Genomic DNA, 20,801 nt, shown 5'->3' with positions numbered 1-20,801 from the left:
GTATTTTTCTCCTTGTCACATCCATGACATCATCTTTTAGGCCAAATAATTAAGAAACAATTCATTTCCTAGAAATGGGACAACCACCTTTGAAAGAACTTTATTTGATAGAACAGTTTTATCGTGGGGAAAATAGTATGCATTTCATGAAGAAGGAGGACGTTAGCAGCAGCTCTGACTTCTTATGTAATGTGGTGGAAAGAACCCATGAGTAATTGCTCTTCTGAATACTGTAACTGTTTTCTACTTAGGAAAAGCTAAAGAACATCTTATTAGTAGTGAAAGAAAATAGATAGTCGTTATGAATTAATATTGACAACACATTCTTTGCAATTAGATAGTACTTTGTATTTATTGAGTGTTTATCATGTGTCATGTACTGTGTTATGTGCTTTAAATACATTATTTATAGCGACCCTGTTAGGTAGGTGAAATCTACATTTACAGATACGGAAACTGAACTTCAGAGAGATTAAGAAACTGCAGTCATAATACATTTCATTATGTATATTGGCAAAAATGACTTATATTGAGAAAATAAAATTTTTTTTTAAATGACAAGTTTTGGTTTCTAATCAAAATAACATAGCCCAATCATATGGTAAGATAATGAAAATAACCTTAAGTCATTCAATAACCTTCCTTAAAGACTCTCAGATTCAGCTGATGTGGTCACATCAGCATGGTAGTAGTTGGGCAAGGTAGATACAGGCGAGAGTGTCAGAGTCTCTGAGTGTTGTGAAACTTGCCTTTTGTTTGTTGTAGAAAAAACCATGGCTCGGAACTTGTTACCTTCAGATTTCATTTGCATCTCTTTTTTAAGATAAAGTATTCAAACTTTTGTTTCTGTTGTAAGAATGGAATTAGTGTAAATAACTGACTCTTCAGAAACTCAGTTTTTGCTTTATAACAGTTATCTTCTGATCCTTCAAGTCTATTATATTACTAAACTTCCTGTTTTCCTGGGGCAGAATATAAGATGATTTAATATTTTACTATTTTCTATTATTTTTCATTCAGAATGTTCGTTAACATGGTTTTGGTAACGTGGAAGCTTCATTTGAGTAGGAGATGATGAGAAACTAAGCAACCTGAAATTAAATTGTATACTTAATTTTAAATTAGCCCAAAAGTGATCTCTTTGTTTTTGAGAACAGCATTACAACACATCCAGCTTTTTTCAGACAATCCTTAAGTTACTTTTAAACATGCTTTCACTCAAGTCTTCTCTACCATTTTTTTCCCCAAAATTATTTATAACAATCAACAAATACCCAGCATGGCTTGCTTTTAGTTGTCTATAACCATCACATAAATTATCAGGAAATTAACTGATGAAAATAATTTGACTTTGGAGAACTTTTCCCACTTGATAGCAATGGAACAGTGTATTCTGCTTTCCCAAATATTATTTTATTATATGTCACAAGTTTATTTTAAAAAAAGAGAGGATGTTTTGAAGACAGTTTAAGACACATAGGTATTCTTCCCATCCTAAAAGGGTATGTAGTCAATGATCTCTTTATTTCACATAGTCCTTTCATTTTTCTTTCTTTCTTTTTTAATAATCCAGTGTGTTTTTTTAAATCATTCAGTGTATAGTAAGGAAAAATACTACTCTTTGAATCTGTTTATGTGTACATTGAAAAAAAAAGTCTGGAAGAAGGTATCCAAATTGTTGATGATAAGATTATGGGGAATTTATTTACTTTTTGATCTGTATTTGTTGGTTATTTTCCCACAGTAAGAATATTACTTTGTATAATAAGAAAAAGTTGTTTAGAATGTATGTGTAGAGAGTTACTTAAAGTATTCCTCCCGTAATTGGTAACCAATAAGAGTAAGCCTCAAAATCAGTACTAAAGTTCTCTCTCGTTTTATTTCTTACCTATGAGTAAAGCTCATTGGAAGTGAAAGGAAATTTTTTTAGAAAATTATTTAGAATTTTTAAATTATTTTCTACTTTTAGCAAGTTAGAAGTTATAAACTAAGGACACTGCCATCAACTCCACAATTTGAAATCTGAAGTTATCAACCATTTTAATTTTCATCAACTTTTAATCTTACTAGTTAAATATATACAATGTGACCTGTAAATTAGATATTTCTTACCATCTAACAGGCTAATTAATAAATTTCCAATATCCCAAAGTCAAGTATTTTTTTTTTTTCCCTTGAAACTGAAATGTTACACAATCCTATAACTCAATCCTTTGAGCAAGATGTGTTTCAGAATTGAGTTTCTTGGAAAATACTGTGTGGTATGAAACAACTCAAGTGGATTCTGGCGTGGCACCCCCATAGTAAAACACTGCAGCAAAAATTTTGAATATTTACCCTAAGTGGGAAATATAAAGACTATTATAGGGCTCGTGTAAGGTCAGGCTTTGCTTTCCAAGGTAAGAAAAGCTTTTGGTTTCCAGAAGCTTGACGCTTTTGGAATTGTGAATCAGGACTGCAGACATGTGCTGTAAGTTGTCTATAGAGCGACCTATATTCGGTCTCCATCGTAAATGATTTTTTGTTCTTCCCTTTTAAAATTTTCAGGTCAGCCCTTCCTAAACCCAGATGGGAGTCCAGTTGTGTGTAGCCCTCCTGTGACTCAACAGCCAGTTAGAGCCCAAGTGCCTGGACCTCCACAGCCACCTCTGCCAGCACTGCCACCTCAACAGCAAGCAGCCCATCACATCTTCTCACAGGTGCACATGTCCACGATTACACAATGCTAAGTTCACCTGCCTTTGCATATGTAGGACTAAAGTCACTAATTATAATCGAGAGAGCCCAAGTAAGTGTCTCTTAGAACTTTAGTATTCTCCACCAGTGATGTCCTACTCACCGCTCGTAGGAAGAGAGGTTAACTTCAAGGGCTTTTCTGCTAATGAAAACAGAATATATATTGGAAGGAAGGGAAATTTTTATCTCATGAGCCTGTATGGTGAGTATTTTATACCTTGCATTTTACAACAGCAAGCAAGGGACCAGAGGAATAAAAAGCAAAGCTAAGATAGTTCATTACCCCAGTGAGCAAAGTGAGTTGTTCTAAGATTCAACAGATCAAGCACTTAGAAGAAACTGAGTTGACTCGCCTCGCTACAAGGTACTCTCCACCCCACCTACTCTATGAAAGATAAAGACAGAAACATTGATTTAGAATTCTCAGAAGTACTCTTAATAATATCTTGAATTTGTATAAATGTTTAGAGTTTACACGTACATTTTCACATTCAGGCTTTTCCCCTGTAGATGTGTTACTCATTCTTGCTGAACTTGATTATACTAGTGTAAACTCTTACTTTCATTCTATCTTTTAAAGGTTGTGTAGCATATCAAAGGCAGTTTGTACAGTTATTTGCACCTCTTTTTCCCTGGAAGATGATCTAAATATTCCACTGGTGAGAACATGCAGAGTAATGTTTTGTGAAAGAAGTATAGTGATAAACTTGAACTGGAGAAATTTCATTAGTTTTATTCACAAGTTATATTTGTATTGCAGGGTTGAAAAATGTATGAGCAGTTTGATAAAGTTATCAAATATTTTTAAACTAATGAAAATAATTATTGCTCTGGCAATTAAGACTCGTAATACTGGGCAAGGCAATTTCTCTGCAGTAGGACTTCAAGGTGTTTGATGCACTTCCAAGACCATACAAATGAATTCATATATGTAGAGGAAACTGTCTAAAACTATTTCCAAAGACTCCCATACCTACTTCCCAACCCCGTTTGATTACATACACTCAGGTACATATTAAACTACATAAAACTCCCTCCCTGGCCTTCTCTGCCTTGGTTTCATTCAACTTGGTCTTGAAGTGTTTCCCTTTCATTTGCTATTGTGTGGTCATCTTTGCAGTGCTGTGAATTTCACCTGGAGCTTTATAGGGCTGATTTTCATTTGATTTAATTCAATGGAAATAATGTTAATCTGGCACCTTCAAAAAATCCTATGGGTTTATCTGTGGTTATATGTTTCAGATTATTATCTCTTAGAAATAGCTTTGCCTGATTTAGTTTTAAAAGACAGTCCTAAGTGAAGATGTAGGCAGCTTAGTTTAGAAATGATGTCTTTATAGACTATAACTTGAAATATTGGGGTATGCCTCAAACTCCATGGCTGTTTTTCCAGGCATTGCTTCAGGTGTTTCTGGTAATTCTTCGTCAAATACAAGATTAGAGAATTGATGAACAAATGATACTCAGTAACGATCTCTTGCACACTGAGATAATCCATCCATGAAATTTCAAATAACCAAACACAGTAGTGCTGATTTCCAAAGCCTTCAAATGGGCTGCGTTCTTGAAACCAGTCACTTTAAGTGGATGTTGTTTTACAGCCAGTTGCAATTTAAGTAGGAAAAAGGAAGTGCTAACGCTTTTTCTTTTCTACGTAGTGTAAGATTTTCACTTTGATCAGCCAGTCTTCTAGCCCACATTTTTCTCATTACCACTTGACACTCTGGCAGACATCAATTCCTACCCTTGGTGGTCACAGTACTCTTCTTTCTTTTACTCCCCAGCAGACTAAGGCTTTTGTTTCATCTGACACTGACCTAGTAGGTCATGTTTTCTGGAAGAAAGTTGTGTCTTAATGGTTGTCTGACTTAATAACACATTAAATAGCTTGTACTTGGTAGTTTTAAAGCCACAACACCTCATTTAGTGTGATACGTGCTGTCATCCATTAGGAAGCTTGCTAATTTCTAGTCAAGAGGTTAGTGAGGAACCAGTGGCCACTCTGTAGATTTTCAGCTTATACTTTTTTTAGTATGTTAGCTCTAGAATTTTTTGTGGAATTCTAAACTAATCTAAGCCTTTCATTTTTTCCAGAAACTGTGTTGTGTTGATTTTGTGGTAGAAGAGCAAACTCATCATTATACGTCTTAGTCATAAGAATTTCTCCTTATCTAGATTATTCCCTGAGTAATCTTATTTAGTTAATTTTGCATTTCTAAAGTATACTCTTTGGAGATATTGTCCAGGGAGATTCATGTATGTATATTTTAACCAAAACTAAGAGTTTTCATTAGATAAAATGACTTGGGTTCCTCCACTGCTTGCTTAAATGGTTGTATACAGGTCACTTAATTTCCCTTAACCTGACTGCCACCTGTAGGGTAGATTATGATAGTCATTAAACCAATATATATATTGTCCTTTATAATAAACTGTATAAATGTAAGACTGGGAAACTAAATGCCATTATTAGTCTATAGCTGGCCAGCTGTATTCCCTAAAATTTAGAAAGGATTGAAACCTCTTTCATGTTTTTAAACACCTGTGTTATGAGTGCCCTTGGGAAACACAAAACTTAAAATTTTTTTTCTCTGAAATGCAGGAGTATTTCATTAGTAAAAAGAATTTCAAATAATTACAGTGGATCGTCAAACCACATGGGTTTGAACTGCGAGGGTCCACTTATACATAGATTTTTTTCACTAAATACATAACTACAGTATACATGATCTGTGGTTGGTTGAATCCGTGGAGTAGAATCTGCAGGTACAGGGCCGACCATAAGTTATACACAGATTTTTGACCATGCAGAAGGTCAGTGCCCCTAATCCCTGAGTTGTTCAAAGACCAAGTGTAGTTTCTCAGCTCCTAATATTCTCTCAATAAAAATTTTTAGTTAGAAGAAAACTGTGTCTACCTTCCTTATGTAAAAGAGATCTGTTTGTGTGTGTGTGCATGTGCTTATATGTATGTGTGTGTTTTCTTTAGGCTATTAATGGTACTCACAGTACATTTTTGTTTAAAAATTGCTAAAATTTAGGCAGTTTGGTCCCAAAAGAGTTATCTAATCATGCCTTATCAAATAGAGAGGATACTTGGCATAGGTATTATGTAAGATATGCTGTCTGATAATAAGAGTGAGTGAAGTTTTTCTTCTATTACTTAGTGTTATATAGCTAAGTAGAGCAGCCCCGTCATCAAACCAGGAAGTAAGGATAAATGGTTTTGATTTTACTGACTTAACCCAGGGGTCTTGTTAGATAATAGGATTTGAAATGTCTAAATTACCTGTTGCAGTGAATCTAATAAATACTTTTATGAAAAAAATTATCTTTCTAATTATGTTTTAAATTTAAATGTATGTTCTCAGAATTTTTCTATGTAGAGTTTCTTCGCCTAGTATTGTTTTTGTTGTTTCCTATAATGTTGTATTTTAGGTGACTTTGTAGTTTTAAGTTATTGCCAAAAAAAGTGTAACTTTCCATTTTATGCAATTCTTCTGACATTTTATTCTGACATTAACATTGTTTGCCAACCTGTTATTCCTTAGCCTATTCGTCCTCTGCAGCCCTCTTCACAGCCTGTTCAGTACTCTACAGCCCCTTACCCATCCCCGTTCCTGCCAGTCTCACCCACCCAGCAATACTCCGTGGTACTATATCTCTATTCACCTCCTGCGTTGTTTCTGTGGGTGGATGTGTGATGAATCCTTGTGAATGTGATTAATGTGATATGTTCTTTTGTGATTTTCTAAAGTCAGGGTTACCTACATTTTGAAAAAGCATTTCTAACCTGTATTAGAAATAATTTATGCTCTTCCATAAAATATTTGTTATATTGGCTTATCACAGTGATTGTATAAATAAAGCCTAATCTTTTCCTCCCTTTTCATAATGAAATAATTTTCAAGTCCTAAGATGTTTTAGCTATTTTTCTCATTGAGGCCAGTGCAGGTCTGTGCGGTCCTGGGGTGGCAGCTTTCATCTGGGTTTAGGCTTTCTGTTCTTTCCCCAGTGCCCCAGGTCCAGTAGACTTAGTATCAGTCATTAGGGTGAATTGGAGCTTCCAATTACGTAAGACATCCTCCTTAGTATATTTCCAAAGAAGATCTCTAGATATTTAATCTGTGACTATAAAGTAATGGTACTTCACTTAATCCAAAGTATGCCCCAAGTTATACGTCTCAGTAAGAACTCAGATACACCGTTGCCATGTTTTCTCTGTGTGACCTTCTCTAGTTACTGAGCATATGAGGCCACCATATAAAGTACCTCCTGCATAGTGCCTAACATGAAATAGATATTCAATAAGTGTTAATTTCCTTCCCTTTAAATGAATCTGCCTAACCACCGATATACTTTTCCCAGTGATGCTCTTATTTTTCAGACTATATGGCCATCACATTTTGAAATCGCATCCAGGTTAAATTATAAGCTATATCTTAAAATCACTTGCCACTTTTTAGAAATGTTTTGTTTTGTTGGGGGTGTTTTTGTTTTGAGCTTGAGGCAACCTTATTTACCAGCCTTGGCTCTGAATGATTTTCAAAAATCACTTTCAGTCTGAAAAAATGAAATTTTGCCAGCATTGAGAAGGTTGACAACATTTTTGGAAATACCATAAAAGCCTCAAAAATGTTTTGGAAAAATGGCAAATCATTGGATTAAGAAAATGACTTTTTTTACCAAGATGACTCTGATGGTGGTATATAGTTATGGTATCTCTTTTTTAAATATTTGGCCATATTACATTGTAATTATAGCTAGTAGGTATTTTTCAGTATATTTTCCTCTTCTGAAACTATTCATTGAATTATATGAATAGTGCTAGACTCTGTCAGAACAACCACTTGGGAAGAGTAAAGCCATAGATTTTCAGTCACTAAGTCAGGTTCCCTTTTTTTTCAGTCCCTTTATCATCTCCATAGCCTTAATTTACTTTGCAAAAACCAGCAGATTATAGAAATTGCAGACATGTCAACAACTTTGATCTGACAACTCAATTACCACAATATTTTAAGTAACTTTTTTTCAAATTTTTCCTGTTAACAGAATATGGTACATATTGTCGCCGATCTGTGGCTCCTTGGGAGCAAGGGAATGCCTTTTTAACCCCATTATCGTCATATCAGTGATATTATGTAGACTAGTCAGAACTGATCCTTATGCTGCTGAGTCAGAGAAACATTTGTCAGATGGCATATAAATCGTAACCCTTTCTTGGCTGGGCACCATTGCCGGCTCTCTTAAGTAGCAAAAGCAGTAGGACACTGTCATTTGGATTATATTTGTCTAACATCTGACTTAAGGATAAACACTATGGAAGAGTTTATGACCAAATTATTGTTGAGAGATTAGAGTGTACATCAGGGAGGGTAGATTTTATATATTTTATTTCATTTCTGCTAGTATATTTGATTGTTAGGTATGGGAGGAGATACAGAAATGCATAGAACCTGAATCTTGCCTTCTGGGAAGAAGGGCAACGATTTAAAGTAAAGAGTAATTAGTACCATGCGTTGCTAGACTCCTGGTCTTCGAAGTCCTTTCAGAAAATGTTAATTGTATAATATAAAAGTGTGCCTTTAGTCCTCATTTAGTGTCTTTTCATTTTTTGATTGTGTAATGTTATACCCTACTCTTTTCTGCATGCTATACATTTCCGTTAGATATATTTTGCGAGTAATTTGCAATGATAGCATTGTAATAGTCCTACCTTGCTGCCTTAGAGTTCTAATTTTCTTGAAGCTGTTCTTCTATTAAGTCATGTCTGTGGTAGATACATGATTTCCGTAAGATATACTACTGCAACTCTTCTTAAAATATATGAAGTATTTTTCTTTGATAAGTTTGGTCTATGTATGGAAAGCTTACTGATTTCTGACTTCTCCCTTTTTCAGCAGGACAACCTTGGGTCTCAGTTTAGCCACATGAGTCTTGCCCGCCAGCCATCTGCAGATGGCTCTGACCCTCACGCCACCATGTTCCAGTCCACTGTTGTTCTTCAGTCCCCACAGCAGTCTGGTTATATCATGACAGCAGCCCCTCCACCACCACCGCCTCCTCCTCCTCCTCCTCCTCCTCCTCCTCCTCCCCTACCACCTGGACAGCCAGTCGCTACTGCTGCCTATTCTGCCTCTGGTCATCCTGTCAGCCAGCCTGTGCTCCAGCAGCAAGGATATATTCAACAGCCCTCTCCACAGGTACGTTGCTTTTTTCATCTTTTCTCTCCTGTGGAAGCCTCTCATTTAAGATCAGTTTTAACTTTAGAGAGCTCATTTTTAATTTCACATGGATAGAATTTGTGAGAACGTGTAAGCAAAGCTTGTAGTCACCTTCCCTTTTGGAGATTTTCAAGTGCATGCTAGACAACCACATGACCTGTAGACACTTCAGTTGGAGGGTTACACTATGTGATCTTTGAGTTTCCTTCTGACTCTGAGAGGTTTCTTTTGTTCTGATTAGCTTAAGAGAAACACAGTAAAGTAAATGCACTGTAAAAATAAAATGATACATTTTAAGAAGAGGTAGATCACTCTGGGGAGAATTAACATCTTAACACCGTTGAATCGTCCATTGCACGAACATGTTATCTCTCTCCATTTATTTAGATCTTCCTTAATTTTTTGTCAACAGTATTTTGTAGTTTTCATCACACAAGTGTTACACGTGTTTTTTTAATATATCCCTAAATATTGAATGTTTTAAGGTGATATTCTAAAGGAGATTATTTTTAAATTTTATTTTCTATTTGTTCATCGCTAGTATGTAGAAATATAATTGTTTTTTATATACTGATCTTTTACCCTGTGGACTTTCTAAATTTGATTATTCTACATATATTATCCTTTCCAATCTATATACCTTTTGTTTCTTTTTCTTGCCTTATTACATTAGCTAGGAGCCCTAATGTTGAATACTTTCAACACAACAGAGGGAAGTAAAAATCTCTAGAATCCATGTATTAACTTAAATATAAGTTTTGAAAGTACATATGCTTTCCTTGTTTCCAGCCATAAGGGTAGGCGTTCAGTCTTTCATCATTAACTGTGATACTATATGTGGGGTTTTTGTATAATTATCTAATATTCCTAGTTTGCTAAGAGTCTTTACCGTGAATGGACATTAATCTTGTAAAAAAAAAATTTTGGCATCTATTGAGGTGATCATGTGGGGTTTTTTCCCCTTTAGTCTAGTAATACAGTAAATTACTTTGACTTTTGAATGTTAAACTAACCTTTTGTTTCTGGAATATACCTCACGATATATAGTGATATATATATCATGATATAGTTTTCTTTTTTATATATCACTGCATTCAATTTGCCAGTATTTTCTTACGGATTTTTGCATGCATGTTCATGAAGGATATCGGTCTGTAGTTTGTTTGTAATGTCTTTTTCAGGTTGTAGTACCCAGGGTGGTACTGACCTCAAAATGAGTTGGATAGTGTTTCCTCCTTTATTTTCTAAAGGAGTTTATGGAGGATTGGTGTTATCTCTTCTTGAATATTTGCTAGAATTGCACTAATGAATCCATCCGGACCTGGATTTCTTTTGCAGGGAAGGTTTTTAAATTATGACTTCTTATTTTTTAGTATTAAATAGATATAGGGCTGTTACAATTTCCTTTTCATTTTGGATCAGATTTGGTAGTTTGTATCAATTCCATTTATGTTGTCAAACTTTTTGGCATAAAGTTGCTCATATGTAATATCCCCTTATTATACTTTTAGTATCTTCAGGATCTAAAGATATTAGTAATTTCAGTCTTCTTTTTTCTTTTTCCTTTATTAGTTTAACTAGAGGTTTATCAATTCTCTTGATGATGTTAAAAGAAAAACAACTTAGGGTTTCATTAGTTTTGTTTATTCATTTTCTATTTGAACTATTACTAATATAAGGTATTTTTCTGTTTTGTATTTTTATAAATTTATTTATGTATTTATTTATTTTTGGCTGCATTGGGTCTTCGTTGCTGCACACGGGCTTTCTTTAGTTGCGGCGAGCGGGGGCTGCTCTTTGTTGTGGTGTGCGGGCTTCTCATTGCGGTGGCTTCTCTTGTTGCGGAGCATGGGCTCTAGGTGCACGGGCTTCAGTTGTTGTGGCTCGTGGGCTGTAGAGTGCAGGCTCAGTAGTTGTGGCGCACGGGCTTAGTTGCTCTGCGGCATGTGGGATCTTCTTGGACCAGGGCTCAAACCCGTGTCCCCAGCACTGGCAGGTGGATTCTTAACCACTGCGCCACCAAGGAAGTCCCTGTATGACTTTTTTGACCCATGATTTACATTAGAAGCATGTTAATTTCCAAACGTTTGGGGCTTACAGTTATTGATTTCTATTTTAGTCGCATGTGGTCAGGTAATCTACTCTAAGATTTCAGTGTTTTGGAACCTGTTGAGTCTTATTTCATGTCCCAGCATGTAGTCTCTCGTGGAATGATTTGTCTGTACTTGAAGAGAATTTGTACTCTATCATTTCAGTGTTTTGTGGTTTTGTTTTTTTGTTTTTTTAGATCAAGTTCACATAACGTAAAATTAACCAGTTTAAAGTGAACAATTCAGTGGCATTTAGTACATTCACAATGCTTTGCAACCATCACCTATGTCTAGTTCCAAAATATTTTTATCACCCCAAAAGAAAAGTTCATAACCATTCCCCTCACCCCCCAGCCCCTGGCAACCATCAGTCTTTATTCTCTATGGATTTACCATTCTGGATACTTGATATTAATAGAGTCATGCAATATGTTATATTCTGTGTCTGGCTTCTTTAACTTAACATAACGTTTCAGGGTTAATCCATGTTGTAGCATGTATGAGTACTTCATTCCTTTTTATGGCTGAATAATATGCCATTTTATATATATACCACAATTTGTCCATCTTCAACCATTATTGGATTTGGGATGTTTCCACCTTTTGCCTATTGTAAATAGTGCTCTATGAGCATGTAGGTGCATGGATTTGTTTGAGTATCTGTTTTCATTTCTTTGGGTATATACCTAGGAAAAAATTACTGGATGATATGATAATTCTATGTTTAACTTTTTGAGGAACTGCCAGGTTGTTTTCTATGGTGTCTGAACCATTTTATATTCCTACCTGCAGTGTATAAAGGTTCCAGTTTCTCCACATCCTTGCCAACATTTGTTATTTACCATTATTATTATTATTATTATTATTGCCATCCTGTGGGCATGAAGTGGCTATCTCATGGTTTTGACTTGCATGTCCATAATTATTAGTGATGTTGATCATCTTTTCATGTGCTTGTTGGCCATTGTCGATCTTCTTGGGAGAAATGTGTTAAGTCCTTTGCCTGTCTTTAAATCAGATTGTCATTTAGTTGTTGAGCTGTAAGAATTCCTTGTATATTCTGGATTCTAGACCCTTATCAGATGTGTGTTTTACAAATATGTTCACCCATTCTGTAGGTTATCTTTTCACTTTTTTGATAATGTCTTTAATGTACAAAAGTTTTTATTTGGTGACGTTCACTTTATCCATCTTTTCATTTTGTTGCTCATGCTTTTGGTGTCATATGTAAGAATCCATTTCCAAACCCAAGGTCATAAAAATGTATCCCTGTTTTCTGCTAAGAGTTTTATGGTTTTAGCTCCTATATTTAGGGCATTTATCTCTTTTGAGTTAATTTTTATATATAGTATGAGGTAAGGGTCCAACTTCATTCTTTTGCATGTGTATATCTACTTATTTCAGCATCCTTTGTTGAAGATACTTTTCTTTTCCCACTGAATAATCTTGGTACCCTTGTCGAATATCAGTTGACCATAAATGTAAGAGTTTATTTCTCAACTCATTTTTACACTATTTCTATCTTTAGCCAGTACTACACTGTTTTATTACTGTACCTTTCTAGTAAGGTCTAAAATCAGAAAGTATGAGTCCTCCAACTTCTATCTTGAAGTCCTTGAAACCTATTTTATCTGACTTTAATATTAGTGGCTTCAGCCTTCTTTTGATTAGCACTTAAATGATATGTCTTTTTCCATCCTCTTATTTGCAGCCTTTAAAGTATGTTGTTCACATACAGTATATAGTTGGTATTTGCTGATTTATGCAGTCTGATTGAAGTGTTTAGTCCTTTTATCTTTTATATATCAACTGACATGGTTAGATGTAGGTATGCCACGTTGCTATTTGTTTTCCATTTGTCGTATCTATATTTTATTCCTGTCTTCTTGCTTTCCTTCCTTTATATTATTTGAATTATTTCAGGGTTCTGTTTTATTTCTTCTATTGCCTTTTTGTCTACAGCCCTTTGAATCTTGTGCTTATGTGGTTTCCTTAGGGACTATGATAGGTATCTTTAGCTTATCAAAATCTACTTTGAGTTCATACAAAACTCCAAGAAAAATATACTAGTCATGTTAAAAGTATAATTCCATTTACCCTCTCTCCATTGTTTGTGCTATTGTTGTCATATATATTGCATGTATATACATTATAAAGAAAAATTTGGTGTTATAATTTTTGCCTTAGTAGTATCTTTTTTGTTTTTTTTAATTAGGAGGAAAGGAAGAATGTATTATTTATACACATCACACATACTGAAAAGTATAATAATGGATTAGATCCGAAATCAGGATATATCGCTTGTTGATACCTCCAGGAAAAATTAAGGGATCACATGTATATTGTGTCTAATGTTTCAAAAACAGAAGAGTATTACAGAAAATTTAGGCGACTCTTGGCTTATAACTGATCCAGGAATTCTGTGCTTGGCTGGTTTCCAGATGAAATGGGCACTCTTTAAGATTTCCACAGATCTCTGGGCTTTTAGAAGTAACCCAGTCAGATAAGCAGAACCTAAGAGAACCCGTGAACCTAATAAAGTTAACTTAACACATACTTCCATATCACTGGATTAATTGTTTATTCTTCACCCCAAACCAGATCAGATTACTTTTAGAGAAATTCACAGCTGATACAGATAGCTCTGGAGGGAAAACTAAATCAAGATAGTCTTATTGGCATTTTTTCCAGCTTTATTAAGTATAATTGACAAATAAAATTTGTATTGGCATTTTAATTTGCATTAGAAATATGAGGAGAATTAAAGAATGGAACCAGTGCAAGTGTGCATTAGTGTAGGAATGGATAAACTGGCTTATTTATGTGGTGATTGCTGTTCAGCAGTTAAATTGAATGAGCTAGCGATTTGTGCTTCAACAAATGAGTCTCAAAAACAATGTTAATTGCAAAATAAGTTGCATGAAGTTATATAGAGTACCATAAATGTACATTTTTAAAATTCTCAACAATTGTATGTATGGATAACAGATTACACACACACTAGAAGCTTAAAAACATTTATGGGAATGATATATACCAACTTCAGGATAATGGTTTTTCTATGGAATATAGAGCAAAGGAATGTTGGAGTGAGCCTTAAGCTATTTCAGTAGTACTTGGTAAAAGAGAGAAAAATCTGAAACAAATGTGGCCCAAAAATTTAAATATACTAAATCTGATCAGTGGGCAAATTGGTAGGTGTGTTTTGTTATGTATACTGTATGTTTGAAATTAAAAAAATTTTTTTTCAGGTAAATTTAAAGCTAAGAAAATCAGTTTTCAGATGATTACTATTTGGGAGAATTATTACTCATTACACTCCAATGTTCCTGGCAGGAAAAAAAATAATTCTGCTGCAAGTAAAATTGATTTTTTCTTTTTTCCTTAATGCTTATCCTAGATGCCAGCCTGTTACTGTGCTCCAGGCCACTACCACTCCAGTCAACCTCAGTATCGCCCCATCCCTTCTGTCCATTACAGTTCACATCTGAACCAACCACTGCCACAGCCTGCACAGCAGGCAGGTGAGTATGTGAGGTTAGGAATTCTCAGCTTTTGGTATTGCTGCTTTTTCATCCTGCTTTATTTCAGTCTTACTCTTAAGATACTGCCACACTCAGTCTGTCAAAGGTTTCAGATAGGTGCATACCTATGAATATGCAAACCAGTGAGATGAAAAGAGTGGGCGGATCTTAGCCCCCTCCAGGGAATGCCACAGTGTCAGGTTTCTGTACTATAGAGTTGGGAGCCTTAAGGAGAAGATTGTACCAGGTGAGCAGCTTCCAGGTACTCCCTGCCATTGTAGCCGAAGCCTCCTCTACAGCCTGATAATGCACCTGTGGTAAACAGCAAAAGGCAGACAAGGCAAGTTAAGATGTCTGCTGAACAGCTAACCAAAAACAAGGACCAAAATGACCTAACTTGGGTTGAGAACTCTAGCCTAGTGAAGATATTTTGATGTCTTAGTCTCCGCAGGAGTGCCTTAAAAGGAATGAAGTTCTTACACATCTTTTTAGTGTTTTGGTTTTGTGGTTGTATAGTGAAAGGTATTTTTAAACCAAATACAGTCTAATCCTAAGCATATCAAACATATTAAAACTGAAAAGATAGTTTTTCTTTTGCCCCTTTCAAATTTTCTTTAAGCATTCAATGGAAACAACTGTGATCTCAGTATAAAAGCTACCTTACTAATTTGACTGAACTCATTTCTCTCTATGCTTCCCACCTACATGTGTACTTCTGCCCCAGATGTTTAATAAGGTATTCTTTTCAGCCTTTTATAACTCTAGGTGTTCAAGGAGAATTTTTATTGGTTTCTTTGAAGCCTTTTTAGCTGCTTGTCGCCGTTTGAATGTGCTCAGACTATGTCAGCATGATTAGCTGAGGCCACATAACCCTCCACCTCTACTTACGCAGTTTCTTGCTCTTGATAATGTGTGGAACTCTTGAGGGGTTCCACAGTTTCAGGAGAAAGACATCTGCACTGGGCGGTCTGATGAGAAGTGTTCTTGCCTCTCCTCACTTGTGCAGTCTGCACTCATCGTTGTGACTCATCAGCTTCCTTTACCAGATGTTACTCTTACTTATCTCCCCAGCAGGGGAACCTCCACGTCCTCAGTCTTGCTCTCAGGAGTTGTCTTGTACTTCATGTGTAGGTTTTTCCCTTTTTCATGTTACTGGCCTTGTATTGTATGTGTGACGAATGTTCTTCCAAAGGATGTTGAGTATATACAATGGTCATTTTGGCCAACTTAGAACTTGTCCTCTGTTCCTGAATTTTAATAATACATTCCACTTCAAATAACCTAAACTAGTATATTCTCTAATTTTGAAAGGCATCAGAAGCTGTCCTTTATACCTGGACACATTGGTGATGACACTGCTCACTAACTTTAAATACATAGTTGTTTTATTCTAATAGAAATTATTTCCTAAGTTTTCCTGGGCCTCCGTGACTGACTTTTCATATCATAATTGTCATGATTTTTTTCTTCCAAAATTACAATACAGATTACAGCTAATGTTATGATAATAAAAAAAAAATTTGTCTTAACTTTCCCCATTCAAATACCTTGCGTGTGACTAATTAACTTATTAGTTCATTAGTACGCCCTATTAATGAGGCAGGCAAAGAAACTTTGTTCTGTATTTGTGTGAGCTTCTTAGTTCTGTTCTTTTTCATGGCAAAATTTTTATTCCTCTCCATTGTCAAACTGCCTACAAAATTAAAACTTTTAATCACAGGTAGGACCAGTGTGCTCATGCAAATGCCTCTGCCAAATATATTCCTCTCTGCCAAAAATGGACAACTGTAAATGCCACGCCTCCTAATTCAGGGCCAAAATATCTACACGACAGATGGCATGTGTTTATCGTCAGTGATGTTTCAGTTGTGGGGTTTTTCCTAATGCTGGTTATGGTGAGAAGGAAGGCAACAATAAGTCAGATTGCATCTAGACAGTACAGGCACAGAAAAGTGCGTGTGTCTGAATGACTTTTGATGTTGTGTTTGACTCTTAAGAGTCAGTGATAATATAACACTTTATAACTAGAGTTGGTTTCATGTCATTCAGTTTGAAGAAGAGAAGAGAAATAAATCCTCAAAGCACCCTTATATGAAAGCGAAAGAAATGCTGTTATGCTAATAAGTAGAAGAGAAAATTTCCCTTTAAAGAAAAGTTCAGTTGTGCCAGTGCCACGTACTGTGTTGGTAATTATACTGAACCTTTTTGTAGAATTAGTAGGAGTTGGATGATTATATAATCTAAAGACTTTTTTATTGTTAGCCAATGGTTATTTTTTATGTCAAACTTCATCAAAAAAATGTGCATTTATGTTTGTGTGTCTCCTAACAGAAAAGTAAAATGCACTGGGAAGTGGACACAGGAACTTTTTGTTCTGATTTTCTGTACAGATTTATAGCAATTTCTTTCGCAGTAATTTACATTTTTATATGCAAACATCATACTTTTTGGATTTCATTTTTTATTTTTTTTCCTTGTAATATTTCTCTACATTCTACCATCCCCATCTGATTAAAATTAGAAATAATTTGTTACATCCCTTACTTTTCTTTTTCTTGTCAAATAACATTTAGTCAAGAAGCATATTGTTTTGTTACATAAAAGGGTGAAACTAATAATTCAGCCAAATGATGAAAGCATTGATAGACTTGGAACAATTTTTTTTCACTGAGTTACATACAAAAAAATAATTTTTAAATGTTTGCATATGAATCTAAAGAAATTTCGCCCTAAATTAACAAACCCAATTGAATCAAATATTCTTAGATCAGGTTGGGTATGGGCAGTAGAAATACAAGATTTTCTGTTATTTTCCCTTTTGGGGGCAGGAAGGAGGTTGGGGAAATACCTCAAGGATAAAATGCCTTCGGTCTTCCATGCAAGTGTGTACCAGAGAACTGCAGTAGTTATTGATCTCCTTGACAATAAACCCACCTATTATGGGGACTGAATTGAAATCAGTACTAACATTACTGCTGGGGAATGAATGTACAAATCCTTTGTTATGAATGTGAAACTACTAGGTCATTAAAACAAGGTTGAGTCAGCCCCTGTCAACAGAAGCAGAAGAAATTCTGGCTACTTAAGGCCTTTTGGACAATGTATTATATAACATGAAAGAAAACAAAATAGGAGTCAAATCCTGACAACCCTTATTTGTATTTAAGTGGTATTAGGTGTATCACTTAAAGCCTCCGGGTTTCCATTTACTCACTTGCAAAGTAAGGGAGTTTTACTGTATCATCTGTTGAAGCCTCTGTGTACTCTAAAATTCCATGATTCTGTGTGTCTGTCTTATGTGAGTCATTTCTAGTTTAGAAAGGTGGAACATTGGAGAATTGGTTTGCAGTAGCTTAATGACCTACTGTCAAAACTGGAGCCATACAAGCAAAGATTTCAAAAGATCTGGTTACTTGCCAGCTGCAGTAATATGGATTTGTTATCTTAACCCTTTATCATAAAATTTACAGCTTGAATACTATGAAGTATACTACATATAAGAAGCTTGGTATACTATAAAGAAACTCTTCCTGCAGGTAGTAATTGTAGCAAAGATTTTAGGTTTATGAGGCCTGGCTGTTTTCTATGCAGCTGCTTTCATTCTTATGACTCTTTTGAAAAGTTTGCAGCTTCACCATATATGTTGAATATTTTGCAATAATTGGCCTTGTTCCTGAGCTGTTGGATTCGGGGCCGTAGCACTGTCTGAGAGGTTTACATTTCTCACAGTGAACCGGTCTCTTTTTCAGCTGCTTCCTGGCTTCTTTTTACTCAGGTTTCCACTGCCCTTTTTTTTTTTTTTTTTTTCTTTTTAATGCTGTATTAAAGTATTAACATTTGCTTATATTTTCCATTAATTGTAATGCCTTTTAATCATGCATCAGACTCAGAAATAGGGATTTGAATTTAAATGACGACCTTGGCTTAATATAATTTACCTTTTAAAAATTCATGAAAGCTATTGCTTTAATTTCTTTTCCAAAGCAGATTTGAATGGCAGATTAATTTTGATTGGAGCTTTTCTTAAAAGTTTAATGTCTTAAGCATGCCAGACTCATTAGCAAAAGTCAAATACATCTCTTTCCCTGTTGCTAAATAACTTTTTAGGAATATTATTATGCATGCCATTAAATGGACCTAAGACATGTAAACGCATTTGAAGCTATTTGAAGGGATATAATTTAATTTTTTTCCAAACTGTGATATTGTATGCATGTGGGAAGCAAAATGACTCCATAGAACTAAATATCATTTTAGTTTTGCAACCTCTGTTAAATTCAAAGGTTATCAATGCATTTATACCTTTAACCAGCAGACTACAGTAGGGTCCTGATGAACCACAACCATAGGAGGAACATTTCAGGTTAAACAGTCTGTAAGGTGCACAGAATACTGGCAGCATTGCAGGGCACAAATTTAAAAGTAACCAGGGTGTAAAAGGCAAGGAAGGAAGAAAGGGCCCTATTGGATAAGTGGAAGAGGGGTGATATTGATAAGAGATTTTACTTATGTCAAATAGGGACTCTATCTACACAGTCAGTTTCTTTACTGACAACTTCTGACTTGAGTAATAGGAATTTTGTATTTATGTTGCCGGGTGGTAGCCCTGACTATCCTTGTTTTTTCATTGATTCTGTAAACATTTCTTAGCATTGCCTGACCAGCGCAGACTTAAACATTGTATGTTACCTACAAATCCACCTACTTCCCTTTTCCCTTCTCCATTAACCTGCCGCCACTGGAGCCAAATGTATCTGGTAAGTACCCATAGATTTCCTTGAGTCGTATGCCCTCTTCCACAGGACTGTCATTTAAATAGCTGTGAGCTATAACCTCTGTGTGGCCGTTTTTATTAGATTTGTTTTTTATGTTTGTATTTATGTTTATTTCAGGCACAGAAGTAGGAGAGCAGAGGGTGATAGAGGAGAAGAATAGCAAAGATGTGCTGGCAGCTGTGTGTTCTTCCAAATTCACCTAACAGACTATCCTTAGTTGAACTTGCCTGCTCACTAGAATAGTGCCGCAAACATAAGACAAACCAGATTACAAACTTGAGATTTTGGTGATTTGGAAACAGTTCTCACAAACTGTCTTGTAGATACCTAGTTACAATTAAATTTAAAGTTGGCAAAATGGCTCATCCAAAAAAGAAAAAATCTGCCCTGACAGTGCTTCTGCTGTACAAATTCAGTCCTGAAAAAATTTAATAGTACTGTTAAATGAAATAACCTTAGATTTATTAAATGGCTGTTCTGACTAAGCACTTCTTCAGTTTCTTTTATTATCTTTCTGATTATGTCTAATCCGTATTATTAAGAATGCTTTCCTTTAACACAAATGCTGTTTCAGATCACCTGTATAAAATAAAACTAGCCTGTTAAAGCCGGTGCAGTCCTTTTCTGCTGAGCACTGTGTTTCCTTCTTGCTCTCTTCTCTGTTGAAGTGAAAGAGAGTTAAAAATAGAATATTCTTTGGAGCCCTCCGGGGAAGAGCCTGAGCCATCAATTTATATTGTCCTAGTTCTCTCAGCTTGCAGAATTGATTGTGGTTTCCTCTGAAAGTGCTGGAAGAAACGAGATAATATTGCAACAGTGCAGTCCTTTAACAAAGGAGAATGTCGGTGTTAAATAATACCTTACATTGAGATCTGGGTGTTTATTCTGTTGTTTGGTATCACTTAATATAGGCATTGCTTGCTTTACAAAATAGATGCTCTCCCACAATACTCACAAATTTCTGTAAAAGATATTCTGTTTTCCTCTTACACCCAGGTTAATAAATCCAGATATATCACAGGAAGGATTTTTTTTTTTTAATTATGATGTACTGAAACACACTTTATTGAGGAAAGAATATAATTTAGATAGTAGCCAAGTTGGGGGTGTATTGGGTGTCAGAATACTGGAAATACTCTTTTTGTAGCATTTTTCAAAACAGAGTGGTACTTTTCATTCTCTAGAAATCTACTTTAGCCTTCCTAATCTTCAACCTTCTCCCTCTTTTCCAGATCATTGGATTTTTTTCTCATACTTGGCAGTCTTCAAACTATACTTTTGAAACTATCAGAGCTATGTCCCTCCCTTCCTTTGGTCTGAATACTTAGATAATGAACCTGAAGCACAGTGCCACTTCTCTAATAAGTGCCACTGTTAACAGTTGATGCTCTGCAGCCTGAATGTTTAAACACAGGTTTAAAGCAACTTGAACAGTTCTTTAAGATGTAAATTT

The 20,801-nt window shown here is 35.3% G+C and overlaps 1 protein-coding gene across 18 annotated transcripts in view; it reads left to right on the top strand.

Annotated features, from left to right (window-relative positions):
- The window catches only part of R3HDM1 (R3H domain containing 1), a 119,456-nt gene that overhangs the window by 52,451 nt on the left and 46,204 nt on the right, over window positions 1-20,801 (top strand). For 14 of the 18 annotated variants that reach the window (XM_082397832.1, XM_082397827.1, XM_082397829.1 and 11 more), the window contains 4 exons: window positions 2,548-2,699; window positions 6,287-6,388; window positions 8,636-8,938; window positions 14,450-14,573. In XM_082397832.1, the coding sequence (XP_082253958.1) occupies window positions 2,548-2,699; window positions 6,287-6,388; window positions 8,636-8,938; window positions 14,450-14,573 (681 nt within the window). The remainder of the gene's footprint in view (window positions 1-2,547; window positions 2,700-6,286; window positions 6,389-8,635; window positions 8,939-14,449; window positions 14,574-20,801) is intronic. The other 4 variants (XM_082397824.1, XM_082397830.1, XM_082397826.1 and 1 more) reach the window with 3 other exon arrangements.

The sequence above is a fragment of the Balaenoptera borealis genome, assembly GCF_965194805.1.
Source record: "Balaenoptera borealis genome assembly, chromosome: 6".
Classification (NCBI taxonomy): Eukaryota; Metazoa; Chordata; class Mammalia; order Artiodactyla; family Balaenopteridae; genus Balaenoptera; species Balaenoptera borealis.
This window is presented reverse-complemented; position numbering and strand designations above follow the sequence as displayed.